This window comes from Scaptodrosophila lebanonensis, unplaced genomic scaffold (genome assembly GCF_003285725.1).
Source record: "Scaptodrosophila lebanonensis strain 11010-0011.00,11010-0021.00 unplaced genomic scaffold, SlebRS2 tig00000131-arrow-arrow-pilon, whole genome shotgun sequence".
Taxonomy (NCBI): Eukaryota; Metazoa; Arthropoda; class Insecta; order Diptera; family Drosophilidae; genus Scaptodrosophila; species Scaptodrosophila lebanonensis.
Window position 1 is genome coordinate 1,236,651 of NW_022060584.1, and position 25,652 is coordinate 1,262,302.

Below are 25,652 nucleotides of genomic sequence, written 5' to 3' on the forward strand. Positions count from 1 at the left end.
TCAATTTACAATATTCATTCTGCGAGTTCCAATTAAAACCCAGTTTGAAATTAATAACTAATTTTTTAACTAATTTTTCTTATATCGTTAAAGTCCGTTTCACCCTTTTGGAGTTTAAATTTTTCCATTTTCCTGTTCGAACTTCAGCTTTGTAGCTCTTTTCGATTGAGCTAATCAAGAATCAAACAGTCAGAACAAACTCATTAACGAATGAATTGTAGATAATACTTTTACTTCATGAATACGGGCTTTAGAATGCTTTGGAATGCCCAAGCCAACCACTTTTTCATTCATAAAGCATTCACATCCCTGGTTTAGTTTCCTGTGCGCATTTTTCTTGCATGCACTTTTTTGTTTGTGTTTTTGGAAAATTATAATTCACAATTTATTATGCATACCAAGATTTTCTCTTTCGGGCATATCAAATGTTTGAAAAGCTCCATTCAAAAATAAAATAGAAAAAAATTGGCTAAGCCAAATGTTTGCAGCTGTGTGCCACAAACCAAACCACATTTTTGTGCACCACCTGAAGGCAGCTGCGGTTGTGGCTGTGGCTGCGGCAGCGGCAACAAAAACAACAACCGGCAGTCGGCAGTCAGCGGCTTCCATGTCGGTTGACTGTTGCAATTAGTTGGCTATGTGGTTTGGCCCAGAAAGCAACTTGCAAAGCAACACAAAAGATCTGTATGTGTGTGTGTGTGTGAGTGTTCAGTTTTGGCCATATGTCGCGCTTTTGTTGTTTTTGTTTCTCGTCTAAAACAAATATTTGTGTGTGGGTGCTGCGTGTAAACAAACAAATGAAATCAACGTTGTTAGTCAAAGACATAAAGAAATGTTTTTGCCGGACCTTCGATTAGAGACTATTTTGTTGTTGTTGTTGTTGTTGTTGTTGGGCGTTGATTTTAAATGCTTATAATTAGTTAATGACAAAGACGAGCGCCCATATAAAAGCATACTACAAGTAGTGTGACAAGTTTTGGGAAAGCAGTGGGCGTTACAAGCTCCCCAAAGTGCTGCTAAAACTGTACAAATGTTTATAAACAAGTTCATAAACAACAATGACAACGTGTAAAGGCACAATGCATAAAAAAGTTAGTTAGTTATAATTACTTGAGAGTAACGGCAACCTTGCGCCTTCAGCTCCACTTACAGCAGCCACGACTGCCGGTCAGAAAAACGAGTGTTCAGACAGACAGACAAGCAGTCAGTCGGGCTCCATGACTTATTTGAATGAAAAGGCACACACACTACTGTTTAAATAAATTTGAATGTCTGTGCATGTCTGGCCATTCAACAATGAGACACTTTAGACAGACACGCACTCGTGATTTATGCCAACAAAAGCAAAAGCCTTAAACTTTATATATCAGTGTATACTCGTATGATTGTATATACTATTTGTTCATATGGAAAATGAGCTTAAATATCTCAACAAATGAGCTTGACTTTTATGCCACTTGAAGGCGCTCGAGTTCATTGAAAAGTTAATGCACACTGTGCTTAGAATGGTGGAATTGTTTTCGAAAAGACCTATTTATGTCGTTCATAGAAAAGTCGTTTAAATAAATGCATTTTCACAATATCGGAAAGTGGAGCAACAGCCATGAAAGCTAAATTAATAATGATTGAAAATGAAAACTGACACCATTCCGTCAAAACATTTCACCGTTTATAAGTTTCCATATTTCCATTTTCCCGTTTGTGCAGAATTTCAATTTCAATTATTAATTTGATTTATAAGCGGAAACTTTTTGTTATAAATAAAAAAGCAACTAAACTACACTTTAGGCATCTCTGAAATCGAAATTCATTTAAAGAACAAAATAAGCAAGGACAACTTGACAACTTTGTTAGAAAACATTTAATTGACTTTGTGAAACAGTTTTTATTTTGTTGATGCACTGTTTAATTAAGAATTTAACGAAACCACTAAGTTTTGGTTCGTTTTAAAGACAAATAAATTAATAACATACACAAATATACCTTCGAAAAGGTTTAATATTCATTATTCATATCCGCAAAACACTTAGTAAAATTCTCTTTAGAATTTAGAGAATTTAGACAACGAAAAGTCGCAAAAAGAATATTGAAGAAGTACTTTCTTAAAGTAAGGGAATCAAATTTTTAATTTCAATTTTTAAATTTACCATCGATAAATGGTCGAATGGGAATATTCCACTGTACCTTTTTTCGAGATAATGACTACTTGCTTGACGAAGTTTTGTTTGTAGAAAAACAATACAGTTTTCAGATCTGCTTTAAAGAAAACCAAGACAAACCACTTGTTGAACATTTTTCCTTAAATATAATAAACTAATTATATTTACATATTTCACGCTCTTTCTCAAAAGCATTGGCTTGCTAAATCGGGCCCTCATTAATAAATTTTATCTTTTCGTTGCTCACTCTACAAAAATGTTGTTTGCAAATATTAGCTTTGAACGTTTTAGTCAGAAAATTTCCGAATTCAGCGCTCAAATGCGGCTTCCAAATGAATCAATAAATACTTTATAACTGCTTTATAAAATATGCAAATTCTTGCAGGTGAATTTTGTGGCTTATGGCCGTTAGTAGACTTTCTAAAATGCAGCCTCCATTTGGAGAACACGTGCTGCAAAGCTGTGAGTCAGACTCGGTTTCTGATTGCTAATCATTTATATTTATAAAAAGCTTTAACAAAAACTAGAAACGAAAAATGTTGTCATATGAGTTGTCTTATATGTGTAATTCTTTATGTATATGTATATGTATATGTATATGTGTGTATGTGTTCGCTGAAGCACAGCGAAGTGTGAATCAAGCAACCAGTTTGGACCGCTATCACATTTTTGTTCCATCCCGTATCAATCGTCTATTTTGGGGCGAATCCGCAGCATGACCGAAGGCAATTTTTGATTACTTTTCAGAGCAATTTCTTGGCTTTGATTAAACAAGAGAGAAAAACTAATTTCATATTTTTTATGCCATTTCCATTGCAGAGCACAACGATTTCACGGTTTCGTTTGCCGATTCGTGTGGATTCCAAAATCGGCCGCCGGAACGAGCGGCAAAAGCTTAACAACATGGCCAAATCGACGGCAGCCAATTCAAGTTGGCTGGCCGCTCTAAGTCTGCCGCTGCTGCTGCTGTTGATCCTGGTCCAAACAATTACGGCTGATGAAGCGTTTTCGTGTCCAAATGGTAAGTTGAAAAAAAAAAACACACACACAGCAACAATATATACTCAAACAAATTCCAATTGCATTTGGCAAACACGTGCGTGGATTTTGCCAGAGGTGTGGCCAAAGATAATGCTGCGCATAAATCAAAGCCAATAGTTTATTGTTAATTATATATTGACACATACTACGTATACGTGTTTACCGAAAACGGATGTCGTTGGGGTGTTGCTCTGATCTCTTATGGTATGGCACAGGCTGGGCTGCTGCCAATTGCTTTTTTGATTTCCGTTTAACTTTAGTTTGGGTGCGCTGCGCAATTATTTGTTACTGCTCTTGGCCAAATGCAATATAATTAAGTAAGCGCAGCATTTAAAGTTCTTAGATCTGTTAATTGACTACTGAAGCATTTCCGCTCTTTGGTTCTGAGTTTTAGACGGCCTTGGTGTTTGAGGGGCGTGCAATCCGCAGTTAAAATGAAAAAACTGTTAGAACCGTGTGCTAATTTACACTTAGCATTCACTAAAGTGCTCGATATTCCATAGAAAACTCTGTTTTTGCAGCTCATTTCATGGGAAAGAGTTTATCCACTACTTGGAGTATTTAAACATGGGAAATTGCTTTAGACGCCCCTATTTGTTGAAAGAAAACTTGACAAAAACTTAATTGAGTTTTGAATCTGCTGGCGAAAAACCACGGCTTGGGAAATAGTTTTATTTACAAATTTGTTTTGAGTTTTGGTTTTTTTCAAAGGCAAATAAGTATATAACATATACAAATATTCTTCATTGAACCTACCAATACCAAATAGTATAAAGTTTTACATATTATTAGGGTATCACAAACGGGACATTGATATTTCCGAAGCAACTAAGAAGTCTGTATTAGCCAATCATTTTAATCCTACTCTAAGATTATTGTTTCTTTAAAAAACCACAATAGAACACTGAAAACACTGTGATAGCTTTAAAATAAAATGCAAAGAAAACAACACTTCAGAAAATGTTGCAGCATAAGCATAATAATAGCAACTTGACTAACAGCTCTAAAGCACATATGCTCATGGTTTCAAGCTGGCCTAAGCCTCCACAGTGCTTAGCGACTTTAAGCCAACACTCTGCGGGTTAATCTTCATCTTGGTCTACGGCCGTTCATTAGACAAAGAACGAATCATGCTCGGCCAATCATCTTATTTAAGAATTTGCACGATCAGCTCGCTAACTCACAAACTTAGAGCACATGTCATAAACATGGCGCACACTTTACACATAAAAATCATAAAAATACCAAAGCACATTATCGTTAATGACAAATCTGGTGGTGAGGCTGACGCTAAGACTCGGGCTGGAAGCCAACCTGCTAAACGAGTTGCTCAGTTGTTTGGCTATTTTTTCTGTCATTTGTAAGTAGGTATGACAATTTATGGAACAGGGGCATAGGAGCTACTCAAAACAATCTGACGGAAATGCCGGCCACAATAATCAATCAATATTAGCCAGACTTATGAAATCACCTTTCACCCAACTAGACAAACCATTGCACGGCACAGCCTCAACACCCACAATGGAAACTAAAAATGTTATTATGTTACTTAATAAAACAAGCGGCAAACAAGCATCAATATTTTAATTGAATTACTAATATTTCTATTCCTTAACTTTAATTAATCTTGGTTTGATTTGCAAGAACAACATTTTAGAAAGTTAATACCTTTCATTCCCTAACACAATTTTTGTTGAAACAATGGAGAGATATTACATATATACATCTATTCTATATTAAAGTCTAGGCAATAATTCTTTTCACCGAAATAGTCAAAATACGATTTATTTAAATGCATTTACACATTTGAAAATAATTGTTCGGTAGTTATCAGGATGTGGTTTGCGAAATGAGAGCCTCTGAGCCTATAGAAGATCGTTACAAGGTAGCTTTTATAAAATGAAAAAATAAAACTGTTCACTATATTTAGAAATATGTATAATACTAAGTGAATGTCATTTCGAAAAGTCTACATATGCTTCATCAAGCCTTGCTTATTTATTTTCCTTCCCTGAGCTGCTAATTGCATTTTAAGTAAATCAAAATCAATCTTTAATTTTAGATTGACAACTGAAAAGAAAATAGAAAAGACACAGAGAAAATTAAATGTTAACGCTTACGCCTATACTGAATTCTAGTTCATAGTTCTATATTCAGCTCATTGCGGTTATTCAAATAGTGCATCTTGTTTCAAATATGTGATTTTTTTTATTTCTTTCTGATCTAGTAATGCTTCCTTTTATCCGCTGGTTTTTAACAGGCCCCAGTTGCCAGATCTCGCTTTTTGTTTGATGAAAACCTAAATTTGAGAATGTCACTTTGCGATCAGTGTAGCGCTAAAGCTGATTGGACATTATGCCACTGGATGGTAATGCCAAGAATGCCAATACCTTGACATCACAATGAGAACCCCCTAACAGCACAATAAAAATAAAATGTATATAAAAAAGTAGCGTGCAAGTATCGTGCGTCCCAGCTCCATGTACGACGCACACGATTCGACTCAGCTAGGTACAGTATAGAAAAAAACTTAACGCGCTTTGGAAACAAGATTTCTTAACGGTTTCTTTTAATGCCAACTCGAGTTGGTTGTCTGAATGGCTGAATGACTAACTGGCTGACGTACGGCTTTGCTGTTTGAGCGGCTGTTGCTGCCTACCCGAATGGCTGCCTGGCCTGTCTGCCTGCCTGCATGCTCGCCTGGACTGGCTGGCTGGCTGGCTTGCCTGTCTTCCTATCTATCTACCTGTTGTGCTACTTGCAGTTCTTGTTGTTGTTGTTGTTGTTGTGGAAATAGCTGTTTCATATTAACTAGCTGCAATGTTGCTGTTGTTGCTGTGCTTATTAACACTTCTACACACACACACGCACACACTCACACATATAGTAGTACTTGGTATGCACGCCAACTGCATGCGACCAAAACAAGTTCGTTGCCTAAGTCTTTTGATATTTTCGTTACGTTTTTATGAGCCGCTCATATGCAAGGCAGGCAAATGTGTCATGTGTGCATGTGTGTGTGTGTGTGTGTGTGTGTGTGTATGTGACTTGTTTTAGGTGCAGTTGGCGCAAAAAATAGGCCAAACTGTTGGCGTTGTTGCTGTTCCAGTTGTTGTTGTTGTTGTTGGCCACTCTTAAGCACATTTTTATTAATGGTTGTTAGTGCCACGAACGGATCAGCCTATGGCTATGTCCGTTGACAAAGATGCACTTGTTGCTCGGAAGGCACTTTAAGCCGCACTCTTAACATTTGATTGCCTTATGCCAATGGCATTAACCCAATAATCGGAGTGTATTTGTGTTTGCGTTTGTGGTATAAACATTTTTATGTGAAACGTATACGCACATATGTTTAACGTTAATGGCAAAGAAATGTTTTTGAAAGGAAAATGGTATCATAATATTGTAACAGATAAAATATTTGGGAATTAAAACCACAATTGCTGTATTAATTCTATTTAAGTAACCACAAATGCAAACGTTCAATTTTTACTTATAAAAAAATTGGCAGAGATGGCATATAACAGATTAACAACAAACAAATATCATAACGATGTTGATTTTTATTATTATTTAAAATGTGTGTTTTTTAATTTGATATCGAAATTGCCAAAGCGTTATTGTCAAGCAAAGACTTGCGGCTATTAGTGTTTGTCATGGTTTAAATCAAATATAAGCTCATAGATTATCATTCATGATATTTTAAAAAGAAACCATATTCCATATAATATGTTAAATGTTAATTAATAAAGTAAGTTAACTTTTATTCTTGCGCAGTTGGAATTCCATGGCATTACTGTTGAAGAACAATTTCAGGCAATTGGCCGCTTTAATTCTTTCCCATTTCTTCAAAAACTTAAGGCTAACAGTCGCCTTGCTATTGACTTCCAAGGTTAAAACCGATAACAATTTGAAATTTTTAGTCTTTTATTTTGAGGGAAATCCTCGCATGGAATTTTGTTGATGCCCATTTTTCACCACTTCATAAGCCAATTTTTGAGACACGCATATTTTTTCATATTTAATCTTCATCTTCATCAATGCCATGCCAATCGATTGGCTGTCAAACATCACGCTTAACTGTAAATGTTGGCAATTGCTCAGCTGACAGCCAACCATTTGAAGCCCATCATCTGACCGAAAAGTGCCTCAAGAACTTCAGGCATAAGCAGTCAAAGCAACATCAGCACGTTGGCCACGCTTCAGCAATTGGCAGCAGCAGCACGGCGGCTAATTAAATGTCTGTCTTTGGCTACACTGAAAGAAATTGCAGCTGGCTTTCTGGGTCAGCACGCCAGAGATTTATGAGGCTGCTGATATGTCGCTCATCATAAGCCACACACACATATCTACAAGTATGTAGTCTGTGAAGGCATGGCTTTTAGAATTATTTATTACTTTTGAGGCATTTGAGGCAAATCATAGAGCGGAAAATGCGCGCAAGCGCGCGCTTAACCAAATTATTTACAAAAGCACATGTTGTTGAGACTTTAATTTTTCACGGTGGTGGCTTATGGCAGCACTAGTTGGTGTTTGGTAAGGGGAAGTCAACGCTTTTCTACCTCAATGCCTACGGTGTGAACTGTGCGACGCCGCCAGCCCAGACAAACAGACAGCCAGCCAGCCAGTGAGGCAAATAAAGTGTGAAAAGTTAAATGAACTTTGTCTACGCAGTGGCAAAAAAAAGGAAGAGAAGCAGCAAAGCAAAAGTGTGAACTCACAAGTTAAAGTTAATGCCTCGTCTCTAATGGCCCGGCCAGCAGAAGAAGTTCCACAAAGGAGGTTGCGGGGGCAATGACAGCAAATCAAACTAAAGACCCTGCTGCTGCAATGCAAGATGAGCGTTTAAACAAATTAAATATAGAACACCGTCAGAACAACAAAACTTTCCTTCTGACTGCTTTTCGCGCTTTTTCTCTGCGTAGTAGTAAGTAGTTCGTAGATTTCGAAGCCCAGATACTTGCAGAAGCGGCACATGAAGATTTATTTCAATTGTGAAACGCAGACTTTTCACTTTTTGGGTTAGCATCGAAATAAAAATGTTGGTAATTAAATTTGAGGTCAACTTCAAATGGAACAAGTAAGTTTCTATAAATGGGTAATTGGGTAACATGTTGAAATTTTCAAATGGGCTTCGCAGCTGCCCAAGTGACACTCTTAGCTTCTCAGAACGAGAAAGAGCTGCGGGGAAGGGCTATAGAGTAGAACTTGTACGTGTTTTTATTTGTAAATAACTTCTATATTCCCCATTTGTCATCACATTGGGGTTCATAGTGTCTTATTCAATTACTTCCAATCAAAAAGTGCCAGTCAGTTGCTGGCAGAGATGAACAGAGATGAACAATCATCAATATGACATGTCAATTTACTGAGATAAGCTTCCTAAATTATCGTTCAATTAACGTTAATTACTAGCGGGATAATTACAATTGCATCATTCTATTCACTTATTTACACTTTTAAAAAATGAAGAACAAACTTGTTTAAAATGTTTTTTATTCCTGATTTTGATTTGGTTTCTTTGTCAGTTTTAGTGAAAATACATATACATTTTAAATGAGTAGTTAAGAATAATTTCTGAATAATAATTTATTGGTAATTAATTTGATTTAAGTTCATAAAAATCCCTCCTCCTCAGACGACCTCAAAACTAAAAACGGATGTGCAGAAAGTGAACAAAGTAAAGAATCATAATACTAGATGTTGTAAAGGAATTCATCTACAATGGAGAATATATAGATAGATAGGTACATAGATATGTAGACAGATCGATAGATGTTTATATAAATAAACCCTTTTTAAATGAATTCAAAACTCTTTCTTTCAAGAGCTCATTCTTCAAGTCTTTTGTTTCTTTGCATTTTTTTCAAAAAAGGCTATTAGTAACTTGCAATGTATTTGAATTTATGAAGATATTTCTTTAAGTTGAACAAATCACATAAATACATATGACTTGCTTTGTGGGTGTGAAGAAACACACTTTTTCTTTAGCCAAGAGCAACCCATCTTATCTGATTAAAAACGGATCTGTTTAAAAACTGAAAACAATGTTGTTCTTCTTTGTTTTGTCCACTGAATTGACATTTTCTTTAGTATTTTGTGCATTGAAATCTATTCAAGCATCCTCCACAGTTATAAAACGGTGAACATTTTCCCGAATGTTGACAAATACTAATTCTTTTTAAGGTTTCTGCGATATATTTTTCATTAAATAAAGATGCCTATTGTTTTAGAATCCCTCCAAAATTGCAGTCATCGATCATTGTTTTTGTCAACCATTACTGGAGTTTAGTTATTCATTATTATAATGGTCGATACAAAGATGATGAGATTCTTTTATTAATAATATACATAAAAAAAGCTGTCTGAACAGTTGCTACCAAGCAGCTTAGCCATAAAATAAATGCTGATTCGATAGTGCTATGGTTTCTAGGCTGCGTTGCTTACTGTGTAGTCAGACCTCTTATTGATAGATAGACAGGCAAAGCTTGAGCAAACAGTTGTTAAACAAATTGTTGGAGCATTTTGAAAGACTGACACTTCAGTGCATGCCCGTATTCTCTATTCTCAGCTCAGGGCCCTGAAAAACTCACACCTTATGAGCAGCTATGCAGCAGACAGCTCAAGTATGAAGCTCCAAAATTTATCCGTAAGTTTTGTTTGTGCTGGCTCCCAGACAAACACACAGCGTAGTCGTATACTCGTGTAGTGGAGTGCATATAAAACTTTTTTACGTAAGAAATTCTCACATTATTAATTTTGATTGTATTCACTAGATTTCTTATGCTGCAATATATTCGTAGTCAGGCGGCTGAGTGTTGAGCACAAATTAGAGACAATGATCAGCAGTCAGTCTCAGGCAGTCAAGCAGCTCGAGCTTAAGTTGGACTTGGCTGGCAATTAGAGCAGGCTGCAGTTTATACATATATCTATGTACTTACATATGTATATAGTATATAAGACTCGAAGAATAAAAAAAATGGCTGTGGCAAGTCACGCAGCACATTTGCATAGTCAATAAACTAACAAAAGACTTGAGCAACAAACTCGAACTTCCTGGCAAGAATTTCAAAAATGTGGCACAATTCAATAAAGCAGCCAAAGACACTCAGTGCTCTATGTGTGTGTGAGTGTGTGTTTGAGTTAGCTGCAAACGACATGCAAATTAATGCAAAACAAAGACTTTAGAGCAAAGCGGCTAACCTTGGCAGTTGTTGGTGTGGCTTGAATTCAAGCCAGAGAGCCACAAGAATTTCTACAAAAGAGCAGCAAAAACATTCAACTGTCATGGTTGAAGAGCGGGTGGTTACTTACATATACTTGTACATACCTGTAAATATATATACACCATCTATACATATATATGTTTAGCTATGCGGCTGGTCATTAAAAACAATTACATGAGTCTTTCGGACCTGTTGTAAGAACTTGTGCTGCGACTGATTCTGATTTCAATTGAAGCGCAAAGCAAGAACCGAACCGAACCGCACAGCAGCGCAGCAAACGGAGCGATACTCTTTCCTTTTTTCGTTATTTATTTCTTTATTTTGTTCGTTAAGTGGAACAGCGTACGGTTATTCCAAAGGGGTTTGGCTTCACAAAAAAAAAAAAAAAAATCAAACACAAATACAAATAATTGCTGCGGTAAATAGCAGCAATACGAGTAAATAAATTGAAATTGTGGCAAATAGCGGCACAGAAGTTGGTTAAGCAAACGAATGAGCGAAGAAGCGTCGAGCGACCAGACAAGCAAACGGTAAATTGCAAGAATTGGGCGGACATGCGACAACATGACAGTGAGCCGCTTTAATCGAGGCTGAATAGTGGGTGTACAGTATATACGAGTATATTGCTAGATTGATGGGGCCGTGCATACATTCTTGTGGGGCTTTGGTGAGGCATTCCGCTCGTATGAGTTGGCAAGAACCATTAAACGCGACCCAAATTTCCAAAAAGATTGAACGGAAAGTCAATTGAGTCGGCAGTCGATTCAACTAATGATTGTTGTTATGAAAATTCATCATGGGGGTTAAAGCTCTTTGCGGAAAAAGCCATTCATTTCTGTCAACATTTAAAGCAAAAATACTATCAAGAAAATGCAGAATAACTTTGCAGTTATTTTAATTTTAATACACAGTGTAATTTTAAAAAATATATATTAATTAATATTTAATAATAAATGCACAAGTTTTTGATAATTAATTTTAAAATTTTTGAATATAAAAATTTAAGTATATAATGAAAATGTTGAATACTTTGAACTTGGGTGTCATTCTGACATTCCAAAATACCGTTTTTAAGTCCTGGAAAATAATTCAAATTACTTTATTTGTTTATATTCTTCAATCGTTTTCTCATTCTATTATCGTTATTGAGGAGGGCAAGGTTGGCAATTGCTCCTGCCTTTAATTTTAACCAAACAAAAATATTGTTGCCCCCCTTTTGTTTTCTTGTCTTTATTTATTGATAAGTTTTCGGACGACTTTTCTGAATATTTCTACAACTCAGATCAGCTAATATTTTATTAAATTATAATTACTTTCAAAGGAAAATATTTGTATGGAAAATGCAGTATTTATTATGGGTTTTTTAAATCCTTTGTCCAAGATGAAGGGAACCAGTTCTCGTTATTTTCTGTCTCGGTTTATTGATAATGAAAGATCAAGCGTTTTTGTGCAGCACCGCAATAAATACTCAGCCTTCGATAAAGACACACAATTTTAAGAATTCCTTTGTGCTACTAACAGTTGTAACCACAAATTGGAATAACATTTCTGTGAGTTCTACTTTTTTCAAATAATCTACATAACAACAACTGAACCATAGCAGGGACACTGTTCATTATTAAATTATGAAAAGAAGTGATTCATAAAAGTTTAACATTTTCATAACTTACTAGAGCGACAAAAGTTACTCACAAAATTAAACAATTTTCTGCATATTTAAACAATTTTTAGTTATAGAAGTAAAATAGTAATTGTGCTTAGATTTGTTATTTGAGTGAAAACAACTGAAATGAGAAGAAATTTAATTGCAACTGCTCTTTAAATCCAAGTAATTCAATGGGAAGTAATAGAATAGTAATAGTTATAGAAGTAAAGTAATAATTGTGCTAAGATTTGTTATTTGACTAAAAACTACTGAAATGGAAAGTAATTTAATTGCAACTGGTCTTTCAATCCATTTAGAGCAGTTATTGTCAAAGCTTTGTGCAAAGATGTTGTAGAAATTTTCTGCGCGATAGCTTTACAACAAACACTTGCACTTTGTGGTTTCTTTCGTTATAAAGAAGTAGTAGGCAAGGATGTGGTAATCTTTTATTTCTAATGTTCAAAAAGTGACTGACCTTAGTGCGATTTATCAGTACCCTATTTATATTTCTAACTTAGTTATATGTTTTTTGTTTTTGCAACAGCCCCAAAACCCCAACAGTTCGGTTGTATTATATAATTTATATAATTGTTATGCTTCAAGTTAACTTTTTTTTGCCAAAATGTGACACTTTTGTGGCGCAGCTGGCTGTCTGTAACTGCTGCCTCACCCTGAGACTGTTTACGAATGCGTCTGCAGTTTCCACTTTGCCATTAAATACGCGGAAAACGTGAAAGTCTGGAGCAGCTAAAGAGCTGTTGTGTGCTTTGAAAAACTGTAACAACTTTCAGACCAGACGTCACCAACAACCCAGCCAAGCCCCAAACATCAGCAACTCATCAACAACAAAACAGTGACAACAACATTTGAGCGCGCACATAAAAATTGTTTAAATACTTTTGCTTTTTCCATGATTATAAACAAAACCAACAGCAGCAGACATGCAGCATATATATATATATATATACATTTATATATGTTTTTGAGTTGATTTGATTTTAAATGAAAGCTGTCAATCAGGCTGACAAAAGGCGAGCTGCCGTCCACGGCAACTTTCCCAACTTTTGCAGGCGAAAAACGAAAAACATGTAACAGGAAAAACTTATGACCTATAGAGGCAATAGCTATATATTTATATATATATATGCATATACTTAGAAAACGAAAGCAGCCAAAATGTTTAACTTAGTCTCCCTGTTAATTAGTACAAATGTAGCAATCAAGGCACGAACTTAAGAGCAGAAACTGAGCGAGTCGGGGGCAAAACTCAATTAAAGCTGTGCAGCATGGCTTTCTACACAAGTACATACGAGTAGATAGCCGTACGAGTATATGCCACATGTTGACACAGAAAACTCCATGCTGAACAAATTAAATGTTTAAGCTTCATTATGCAAAACGAGTTGCTTGGATATTTCTCTCTGTTTAAAGATTTGGGTCAAAGATCTGTCAAGAAGCACGAATGCCAAGTGTTTGGCACTGTTTGAGACTCTTTCTCTCTCTCTCTCACTCTCTTTTTCTCACTCTTCAGACACCACTTGATTTAATTTCAAGAAAAAGGTGCAATTGGCCAATGTGTTGGGCGCCTAATGGAAAGTTGCGGCACGCACTGCCGGCCAAGACACAAAAACTACAAATACAAGTAAAATGCAACCAAAGCGAGTGAGAAAGAAAGTGTTTTTGTAGGTGAAATTTTCAACAAAGTGGCGTTCAGTTTTTCCAACGTTGAGTGCGAAAACAAGACAAAACACTTGACCTTGTCTGCTGGCAATTTTTAACAAGTTTATCACTCAAAACTCTATAACGTAACAGAGCGGCAAGATAAACAGAGTTTTAAACTAATGCTTGATGTGTAATCACAAAGTATGTTTCGTGTTAAGAAATATATTGTATTTTGATAATCAAACAAGCGCTTAAGCTTGGGATTAAAGAAGGCGATCATCACAATCAGTTCTACTTCAAAAACAAATGCTAAAAACAAATATAATCGGAAATGGGAGCTATAACGATTACCTATTACATGATACTTTTTTTATGCCTTTTTGTATACTTTCTCACAGCTTCTTAGCTTTAACTTAAGAAAAATAGTGATTGTGTTTATTGAAATTCAATTCTATTATAACGATTCAACAAAACAGCATTAAGCAGAAGGAAACAGGCTTTGTTTTGAATAGGATATCCAGCAGCACTGGTTGTGCTTAACAAATTGTATATTCAGAATAATTTGTGTATAAAGTAGGTATAAATTATGGTATTATTGAAAAGAGTTAAACAATTTTAAGAAATTCAAATGCGATTTGGTTTGTTAATTAAATAGCTGGGCCTTTATTTTGTTAATTATTCAACTTATATTTGTTTACTATAAGTTGAAATTGCTATTCTATATGATTAAAAGGCCTAAGTTTATGATATACAACTAATAAGTTTGGGATTAATTGTTTGTCTAAATAGTATGGTATAGTATTTATAAAATTAATTGCTAGTAATACCGTTGGTGATGATTCCGGGTCTTTCGAATTTATTATGTGAATGTTGAGAATTGTTCACAAATTAAATTGCTTTAAATAACTTCGAAAATTTAGCACTGGCATCTATGGCCTTCTGCATACGTTATTCAGTTTTCTATAAATTTAATGTAGTCCCCATTAAATGTAATTCATCATTCTCGATCAAAAATTAATCTACAAAATAATCCATTTGTAGCTTGTGAGTGAAGCTAAAACGACTGTTGTAATTAATAATCGAATTTGAAAAGGATTGCATGGGATAATCCTATTGGTGATAAACTAATAAAATACTGAAAAAGTCGTACCAAAAATACAATTTCTGATTAAATAAATAAAATAATTCCTCACCGTAACTCAATTGTTACTTGCGTGAAGTCTTTGGAATGTTCCCTCTCGTAAAGCAACTGTTTAGTATTTTTGGTTCCGGCTGATAACAATTGTTGTTATTTAAAAAAACAAATAATTATAGAGCCGGTAATTAATTATATTGTTTTAAATATTGCCATTTTGAGTTTTGTTCTGCAGAACCAATCACAGACATGAAACGAAACCATGAAATAAAATGGATATTTGCAAATAAAGCTGAAAATTGCTGTTCGGTTTCATTTCGAGTTTTGTTGCTTTACAAAGAAAAACCACAATAATCTTTGAATTTACATAATACTATGCAAAAGTTAATTCTGTCGCTTTTTGATTAACATTTTTATTTATTTTGTTGCAGGTTGGGAGCTGCGCGGCTTGAATTGCTATAAATATTTTAACATAAAACATTCGTGGGAGAAGAGCGCCGAACTGTGTCGAAGGTGAGTTCAACAAAATTGGTTCGAAACAAATGAAATGACGGCAAGTTAAGGCAAGTCCGGTCATGACCGTTGTGGGCGTGTCTTTGTTGCTTCTGATGAGGCAAGAAGTGCATAAAAGGCAGTCCCCACTGCGGTTCTTGGCCAAGTGCGGTTGAGGCGAGCATTTGCCGTTACAGCACACCACATTCGCAGTGCATTTCCGCTGGCTAACTGTCAATGTCGGGCCAAAAAGTAAAGAAGACAAGTGACCAAGTTTGAAATTGTGTTGTTTTTCTTGCCTCGACAATTACGCGCCACAATTGGTCGGTTCAGGCTCGGCTGAGCACTTGCTATATACGTATGAAGACTTCAGCAATCAATAAGCCAAATCGATATTGATGATTCATAAGTTGGAAAGAAACGCAAGAAAGCAGGCATGTAAGAAAGAAAGAAAGTCAGCGGCGTTGAAAAGCTTCCGGCGCTGGGTACAAATTTTCTGTTTATACGTACACTTATAGTTTATTCGAAGCTCCGACATTCCAAACATGCTGCGTCGCCACGGTGCTGGGTGTTAACCTGTTGTTGACCCAAATACTTACGACTGGTCGGTTGGCCATCGAATCGGCGACGGCCGCCTGCACCTGCCCAATAATTTACTTACTTTTCTCAGACAGAGTTCGTTTTTGGGCCCTGCTGGGTCTGAAAACTGAGAGTGTTGTGTCTTTTCTTTTGATTTGAACTTCGATTTTGTCTTTTGGCTTCGACTTGTTTTTACTTGTATAATGAGCGTGAGAATCTTGCACTAGTTGCTGGGCGGGCCAGGTGGGGTGAAAGTTAATTGTTGATTGCTTATCACAGCTCGAAAATTGATAAATTGCTCACATTTTAAAATCGCTGATTAGTCGCACACCTGATTTACTTAAGTGTTTCTAAGCAGCACAACAACATTCAACAACCAATGTCAATGCCCTACGCAAATTTCTCTGCCACACGAGTGAGCAGGCAATTATTAGTATGCCCGGCACATGGTTCAATAGTTGTCATAGAGACGTCGTCAGTTAACAACAATTGCAACTGAAAATACAAATACAAGTATGTGTTTTGCATTTGTCATGTAATTTACATGCCATAGACCTCTAACGCCCAACACCTATCGTTAGTCCCCAAAGCCAAGAGCGCAGAGGCGAGCATTTCGAGCGGGCAATTAAAATGCGGCTTACGCTACGCTTCGGGTTCAACAAACGACAAACAAAACGAAACTGTTAACTATTTTTGTTAACGCCATATACAGATTTGCCAAAAATACAAAACACACGAACGGAAAAAAAGAAGCAAGCACCGTAAAAATATAACAAAAAGTAACGCCGATGACAGGTGTCGTACCTACTCGGAATTAACTCCTCACATGATGTGAAATATCTGATTTTTTTTTTTTTTTTTTTTGGTGAAATTTCATGACGATTTTGCGTGCCAGGCATGTGAATTGTGCGGCATGAAAGAAAGTGCGAATGCAAGGGTCGGTAGGGCGCGTTGGTGGAGCTAAGTAAATGAAAAGAAAAAGCTAAAGAAAAGTCTGAGGTAATAGGTCTACCGGCCTACCTAACCATATGTACCTAACCTATAATCCAGTCCTTACAGTTAGACTGCATTTGTATAATAAGCTATGCTTTTAAATATTTAAAGTAAACACTTAACTTACAACATCAAAAAAACTAAAAAAATGTCGTGTTAAAATTATTAGTCATCATCATGTGGTTGGAATTGTTATTTGACTTGAACAAACAAAAATTAAAAAATGAAAAAGTCAATCTAAAAAAAAATAAATGAAAGAGAGAATCTTAATTCTAAATAAAAAGCTAATAGCTTAGTTACTGAAAAATAAACTAGAAAACCATCTATAAAAAGTAGACTCGAATTCCATTCTGCAAAAAGATTTTCCTTTTTAGAATGTTTATGGATAGTTAAAATGTTTACAATACATCGGCTTAAAATATTTATTTTTGATCAAATATCTTTTGTTTCTAAATACAAGTATATGATAAAGGTTTAAGAAAAGGTTAAGATCGGTTAATGGACTGGGGTTTTCAAACAATACTTTTAAAGCTGGAAATTAGATGATTAAATATACTTAAAAATGATTAAAACGGGACACCATACATTTTAGAGCACTGTCCTACTGATATTCGACATTCTCCTTCTCCGTCTTCGCGTTGTGTAAATTCGCCACCAAGGCAACTATATATACCAGTAATAAGAGATGTGCTCTTCTAAGTTGGAGGAAGACGGCTCTGCTTCTCAGATTAAGAGTCTGCTAAAAAAGTTTGTTGAACACTTTAAAAATCCTTAGTTTTAACATCAAAGGACTAGAACTCCCATATAAATACTTAGCGGTATATATTTCTTCTTTATACATACCTCATCCTAATTCAGAAACTTTATTTGTAAACTCTTGACGCCTACGACTCACTTTTCCCGCTACTTCAAGTGAAAATTCCTCAAACCATATGGCCATCGCCACATCAACAATGCAAGCGATAAAAGCACTCAATGAAAAGCTAAACAAGTTAAACCAATTTCGCTTAACATAAACACGCCCTAGCCATATAAAACAGACAAAAGGAAAAAGCCTACACAGCACATATACTTGTACCAGAGTACAAGCTTTTCACTTTTCAAACAAATGCGAGACATGCTGCACGCACTTCAAGTGACCATATACTTGTAACTTAAATGTATTCGTAATTTTTGGCATGCAATGCTCGAAATACCGCAGATACAGCTACAGAGATAGCTAAGCACGCAAGGCTGTCTTGAGCAGCATATGGGCATACGCAGCGTATGCGTAATGCTTGGACTGCGCAACAATCGAAGCAACGTACTTGTATATGAATGAATGAAAAGATTGGTGTAATTGCAATTTAATTGTGGTAGGTGCCAGCAACAAAGACGCTGTTTTGAGATACTTTTGGGTCTAAACAAGTTTTTCTAGCTGGCAAAGAACTTGAGAGGCCAACGAGAAAGTGGGTGCGCTTTTATTGAGAGTCTGTTGTGTGGTGTCGCTTTGTAATAATTTCGGGGCATTATAATTAAGTCAGCGGTGAAGAGCAGAAAATAGAAAGTCAAGCGCATTAGAAAAATGCAGCTGGGTAATTGAAATTACGTTAAATGAGCGGAAGCTGGCTGGGTCTCATTAGAAACCACTGAGCAAACAGAGAGATAGAGAGAGCGACCGAGACTATTTATTAAACGTTTACATCCTCTGGATTATTGCAGATATGGCGCCGAACTGGTGGCCATCGACACTTATGCCGAGAACAATGAAACCCTGGCCATAGCGCGCGCCAGCGATCCCAATCAGCGGGCGTCGGACAAGTATTGGTTGGGTCTGGCCTCACTGGATGATCTGCGCACCAATACCTTAGAGTCTGCTTCGGGTGCTCTTATTTCCCAGTACTCGGGCTTCTGGTCTCTGCACCAGCCCGATGCGCATTCTGGTGAATGTGTGGCAGCTAGTTTCGCAAGCAAATCGCAGAGCTGGGATCTGGGCACCTGCGAGTCGCTGCTGCCCTTCATGTGCCGTGCGCCTGCCTGCCCGCAGGGTGCGTTACATTGTGCGAACGGCAAGTGCATCAACCAGGCCTTCAAGTGTGACGGCAGCGATGACTGCGGGGATGGTACCGATGAGCTGGACTGTCCAGCCCAATGCCATTACCACATGCAGTCGGGCGGCGATGTCATTGAGACACCCAACTATCCGCATAAATATGGAGCGCTGAGCAAGTGCAAGTGGACATTGGAAGGCCCACTGGGTAGCAACATCATATTGCAGTTCCAGGACTTTGAAACGGAGAAAACCTTCGACACCGTACAGATACTGGTGGGTGGCCGCACCGAGGATAAGTCTGTTTCTCTAGCTACACTGAGCGGTAAACAGGACCTGACCACACAGCCATTTGTCTCTGCCTCTAACTTCATGATTGTCAAGTTCACGACCGATGGCAGCGTGGAGCGCAAGGGCTTCAGAGCCACTTGGAAAACCGAGGCTAAGACCTGTGGCGGCACCCTGAAGGCCACACTACAGCGTCAAATACTGACCAGTCCCAACTATCCTAAGCAATATCCCGGTGGTCTGGAGTGCTTGTATGTGATTAAAGCACAACCAGGTCGCATCATTTCCATTGAGGTTGATGATTTGGATGTGGCTGAGGGACGCGACTATTTGCTAATCCGTGATGGTGAGACGCCCATGAGTCGCACCATTGCCAAACTGACAGGCCAGACAACGCAAAATGAACGCGTGATTATCTCCACGGGAAATGCACTCTATTTGTATTTCAAGTCTAGCTTGGGTGAGGCAGGCAAGGGTTTCAATTTGCGGTACATACAGGGCTGTAAGGCCACGATTACGGCTAAAAATGGTACGGTTACTTCGCCCGCCTTTGGACTGGCCGACTATCCCAAGAATCAGGAGTGTTACTTTACTATCCGAAATGGAGCACGTGCGCCCCTCTCCCTCAAGTTTGATAAGTTCAGTGTGCACAAGAGTGATAATGTTCAGGTCTATGACGGCTCATCTACTTCCGGCTTGCGTCTGCATTCTGGTAATGGATTTACGGGCACGGCTGCTCCAAAACTGACCCTGACTGCCTCGTCTGGCGAAATGCTGATCAAGTTTACATCGGATGCGCTCCACAATGCTGCTGGGTGAGTACTAATATGGCCAATAGACTCCAAAATATGTAACATGCAATTTTAATTTGTTTTATTTTAGTTGGTCAGCTACTTTCTCAGCCGATTGTCCTGAGCTTCAACCGGGCATTGGCGCCTTGGCTTCTAGTCGCGATACAGCTTTCGGTACAGTCGTTAGTTTTACTTGTCCGATTGGCCAAGAATTTGCCACGGGCAAGACGCGTTTGGTTACGGAATGCATGCACGGTGGCAACTGGAGCGTCTCTTATATACCCAAATGTCAAGGTGGGTGTCTATTAGACTTATTTCTAAAAAAGAAAGGCTGTCAATATATGTATGTCTATCTACTTTTTCAGAGGTCTACTGCGGTCCAGTACCACAAATCGACAATGGTTTCTCCATTGGTTCCTCGAACGTAACCTATCGCGGTATTGCCATGTACCAGTGCTATGCCGGCTTTGCCTTTGCTTCAGGCGCTCCGATAGAGAAGATATCTTGTCTGCCCGATGGTCGTTGGGAACGCCAACCCAACTGCATGGCTTCACAGTGTGCTCCACTCCCAGAAGTCTCACATGCTAACGTAACACTGCTTAATGGAGGAGGACGCAGCTATGGCACCATAGTTCAATACGAGTGCGATCCCGGCTATGAGCGCAACGGACATCCCGTACTTATCTGCATGTCCAATGGCACCTGGAGCGGCGACGTGCCACGCTGCACGCGTAAGCGCTGCCATGAATTCCCCACCATTGACAATGGCTTTGTAGTGGATGCAGCGCGTGCATATTATTTCGGCGATGAGGCTCGTGTCCAGTGCTATAAGGGTTACAAGCTCATCGGCAGCAATATCATACGCTGTAGCGAGGCTCAGATCTACGAGAATCCACCAACCTGCGAGGACATCAACGAATGCAGCTCGTCCCAATGTGATTTGACGACCACTGAATGCATGAACACCAATGGTTCATTCCACTGCCAGTGTCGGTCTGGTTTCACCGCAACTACCGAATGCAGGCCTGTCGGCGATTTGGGATTGGGAAATGGTGGCATACCCGACGACAGCATATCTACCTCGGCAAGCGAACCAGGCTACAGCAAGAGCTTCGTGCGTCTGAATTCTATGGGCTGGTGCGGCGCTTCTATGGAGCCTGGCTCAAACTGGATACTCATTGATCTGAAGGCACCAACTATCCTGCGTGGCTTCCGCACCATGTCTGTCCAACGCCACGATGGCAATGTGGCCTTCAGTTCAGCTGTGCGGCTGCAGTACACAAACGATTTGACGGATGTTTTCAAAGATTACGCCAACCCCGATGGCACGGCTGTTGAATTCCGTATACTGGAACCTACTCTATCCATTCTAAATCTGCCCCTGCCCATTGAAGCTCGCTACATACGCTTCCGCATTCAGGATTATGTGGGCGCACCTTGCATACGCATGGAGCTCATGGGTTGCACGCGATTGGATTGTGTGGACATCAATGAGTGCACTAAGAATAATGGTGGCTGCGATCAGAAATGTATCAACTCGCCTGGTGGCTATGCCTGTGCCTGTAATACGGGTTATCAGCTGTACACGGCTAACGGTACGGCCGGTTATCACATCGAGCGATCGGAGTCGGGTGAACGCGATGGAGATAGCTATCAGCGTAATAAGACGTGCGTGCCCCTAATGTGCCCTCAATTGTCGGCGCCAGAGAATGGACAGCTTCTAAGCGAGCGCAACGACTATCACTTTGGTGATGTGGTGCGTTTCCAATGTCACTTTGGATACATAATGAGTGGCAGCTCTTCTGCCCTGTGCCTGTCTAGCGGTCAATGGAATGCCAGCGTGCCCGAATGCAATTGTAAGTACAAATTAAAATCAAAGAAGCATCCATAAATATTTTTAATTTCGCCTTGATTCTTTTTTCTGTAGATGCTAAATGTGTTTCTCTGCCTGATGATAAGTTGGAGGGTCTGACTGTTGCACGTCCCGATCCTGAATCTGTGCTCGTGCCTTTCCGTGACAACGTGACCATCAGCTGTGGAGCTGCAGGCCGTCAGCTTCGCGCCACTGCCTCCGCCGGTTTCCGACAATGCGTCTACGATCCCAAGCCTGGACTACCTGACTACTGGTTATCGGGAATGCAGCCCAATTGCCCGCGGATCGATTGCTATGCTCCTATGCCCACACCAGGCGCCGAATATGGCCAATTTGTGGACACACGTTACCAGAGCAACTTTTTCTTCGGCTGCCAAAATACCTTCAAGCTGGCTGGTCAGACTTCCCGCCATGACAATGTTGTACGATGTGGCAGTGATGGCATTTGGGACTTTGGCGACTTACGCTGCGAAGGTCCCGTGTGCGAAGATCCTGGTCGTCCCGCCGATGGACGTCAATTGGCTCGTAGCTATGAACAGAGTTCGGAGGTTTATTTCGGCTGCAATCGTCCTGGCTACATTCTCATCAATCCACGCCCCATTACATGTATTCGCGAGCCAGAGTGTAAGGTAATTAAGCCTTTGGGTCTGAGCTCGGGCAGAATTCCAGATTCAGCCATAAACGCTACCTCTGAGCGACCTAACTATGAGGCCAAGAACATACGCCTCAACTCTGCTACTGGATGGTGCGGCAAACAGGAGGCATTTACATATGTGAGCGTGGACTTGGGACAAATATATCGAGTGAAGGCCATTTTGGTGAAGGGTGTAGTCACCAATGACATTGTGGGTCGGCCCACCGAAATACGTTTCTTCTACAAGCAAGCAGAACATGAGAACTATGTGGTCTACTTCCCCAATTTCAACCTAACAATGCGCGATCCGGGCAACTATGGTGAACTGGCCATGATAACGCTTCCCAAATATGTGCAGGCGCGTTTTGTTATCTTGGGCATTGTGAGCTATATGGATAATGCTTGTCTGAAGTTCGAGCTTATGGGCTGCGAGGAGCCAAAGAAAGAACCACTACTAGGCTATGACTATGGATACTCTCCATGTGTGGACAACGAACCTCCTATTTTCCAGAACTGCCCACAGCAGCCGATTGTGGTGCGTCGTGATGAGAACGGTGGTGTATTGCCCGTAAACTTCACCGAACCAACTGCTGTAGATAACTCGGGATCCATTGCCCGCCTGGAGGTGAAACCACAAAACTTCCGCACGCCTAGCTACGTTTTTAAGGATACAGTTGTTAAATATGTTGCCTTCGACTATGATGGAAATGTTGCCATATGTGAGATTAACATCACTGTACCGGATGTAACGCCACCACTACTACAGTGCCCTCAGAGCTATGTCATTGAGTTGGTGGATCGTCAAGACAGCTACAATGTGAACTTTAATGATACGCGTAAGCGCATTAAGACGTCTGATGAAGCTGGTGAAGTGCGTTTGCTGTTCACACCAGAGCGTGCTACCATAAAGATCGGAGCCTTTGAGAATGTAACAGTGACAGCCACAGATAAGTTCAACAATCGTGCGCACTGCCACTTCCAAGTGTCTGTCCAGGCATCCCCTTGTGTAGACTGGGAGCTACAACCACCTGCCGACGGAGCCATCAATTGTCTTAATGGGGATCGTGGTATTGAATGCATAGCCACTTGCAAGCCCGGCTTCCGATTTACCGATGGTGAACCTTTGAAGACCTTCTCGTGCGAAACTTCGCGTCTCTGGCGTCCCACCTCCGTGGTGCCCGATTGTGTTTCAGAGAATACCGAGCAGGCAGCTTACCACGTTACGGCCACGGTTACCTATCGTGCCAATGGTGCGGTAGCACCATCCTGTCTAGGCCAGTACCAAGACCTGCTTTCTCAGCACTACTCCGGACTTAATCAGGTGCTCTCGCAACGTTGCTCAGCTGTAAATGTGAACATGAATGTAACATTCGTAAGGTCAGTGCCTTCATTGCTAGAGGAGAACGTTGTCAAGATGGATTTCATTCTATCCATATTGCCTGCCATTCGCCAACCGCAGCTGTATGATCTTTGTGGTTCAACTCTAAATCTCATCTTTGATCTGAGCGTACCTTATGCTAGTGCTGTCATTGATTCGCTGCTTAACATTTCCAATATTGGCAATCAGTGTCCCCCATTGCGTGCCCTGAAATCGAACATTTCTCGTGGATTCAATTGCAACGTTGGGGAGGTGTTGAATATGGACACAAGTGACGTTCCACGTTGTCTGCATTGTCCTGCCGGCACTTATGTAGCGGAGGGCCAGAACACCTGCACATATTGTCCGCGCGGCTACTACCAGAATCGTGATCGTCAGGGCACCTGCATGCGCTGTCCCGCCGGAACCTACACCAAGGAGGAGGGTTCAAAGTCTCTGAATGATTGCATACCTGTCTGTGGCTATGGCACCTATTCGCCAACTGGTCTGGTTCCTTGCTTGGAGTGTCCACGCAACTCCTTTACTGCTGAGCCACCCACGGGAGGATTCAAAGATTGCCAGGCTTGTCCAGCTCAAAGCTTTACCTATCAGCCGGCTGCAGCCAGCAAGTCTCTATGCCGCGCTAAATGTGCTCCTGGATTCTATTCCGCTACCGGTCTAGCACCGTGCTCTGCCTGTCCCCTGCATCACTACCAAAGCGCAGCCGGAGCCCAAAGCTGCAACGAATGTCCAACCAACATGCGCACAGATGGACCTGGTGCAAAGGGACGCGAGGAATGCAAGCCTGTGGTGTGTGGAGAGGGCGCCTGTCAGCATGGTGGTCTCTGCGTACCCATGGGACATGATATCCAATGCTTCTGCCCTGCCGGTTTCTCTGGCCGTCGCTGCGAACAAGACATTGACGAGTGTGCCTCACAGCCATGCTACAACGGTGGCCAATGCAAAGATCTGCCTCAAGGATATCGTTGTGAGTGCCCAGTCGGCTATTCTGGCCTCAACTGTCAGGAAGAAGCCAGCGACTGCAGCAGCGACACATGTCCAGCGCGTGCTATGTGCAAGAATGAGCCGGGACACAAAAATGTAACGTGCCTATGCCGCAGCGGTTACACAGGAGAGCAGTGTGATGTGACTATCGATCCTTGTACGGCAAATGGTAATCCTTGTGCGAACGGAGCTAGCTGCTTAGCTCTACAACAGGGACGCTACAAATGCGAGTGCCTGCCTGGCTGGGAAGGTTTGCACTGCGAACAAAATATTGACGACTGTGCCGAGCATCCATGTCTTCTGGGCGCCAACTGCACAGATCTAGTGAATGACTTCCAGTGCGCCTGCCCTTCAGGCTTCACTGGTAAGCGCTGCGAAGAGAAGATCGATTTGTGTCTATCGGAGCCCTGCAAGCATGGCACCTGTGTAGATCGCTTATTCGACCACGAGTGTGTCTGCCAACCCGGCTGGACAGGTGAAGCTTGCGATGTGAACATCGATGATTGCGCCAACAAACCGTGCGCCAATGACGGCCAATGTCTCGATCTTGTCAATGGATATAGCTGCAATTGTGAGCCAGGCTATACCGGCAAGAACTGCCAGCATACTATTGATGATTGTGCCTCGAATCCCTGCCAGCATGGTGCTACTTGCATTGATCAGGTGAGGATCCAAACACAGAATAGCTAGATTTTAATATTTTACAATTATCAAATTCTAAATGTCTACAATTCTTCTTCACA

General features: G+C 40.0%; 1 protein-coding gene across 1 annotated transcript in view; it reads left to right on the forward strand.

Moving 5' to 3' along the window:
- LOC115629022 overlaps nt 1-25,652 on the forward strand; it is a 44,022-nt gene that overhangs the window by 13,454 nt on the left and 4,916 nt on the right. The window contains exons 2-7 of the mRNA XM_030525318.1: nt 2,979-3,180; nt 15,300-15,381; nt 18,634-20,064; nt 20,132-20,334; nt 20,406-21,896; nt 21,968-25,572. Coding sequence (XP_030381178.1) covers nt 3,063-3,180; nt 15,300-15,381; nt 18,634-20,064; nt 20,132-20,334; nt 20,406-21,896; nt 21,968-25,572 — 6,930 coding nt within the window. The 5' untranslated portion in view covers nt 2,979-3,062. The remainder of the gene's footprint in view (nt 1-2,978; nt 3,181-15,299; nt 15,382-18,633; nt 20,065-20,131; nt 20,335-20,405; nt 21,897-21,967; nt 25,573-25,652) is intronic.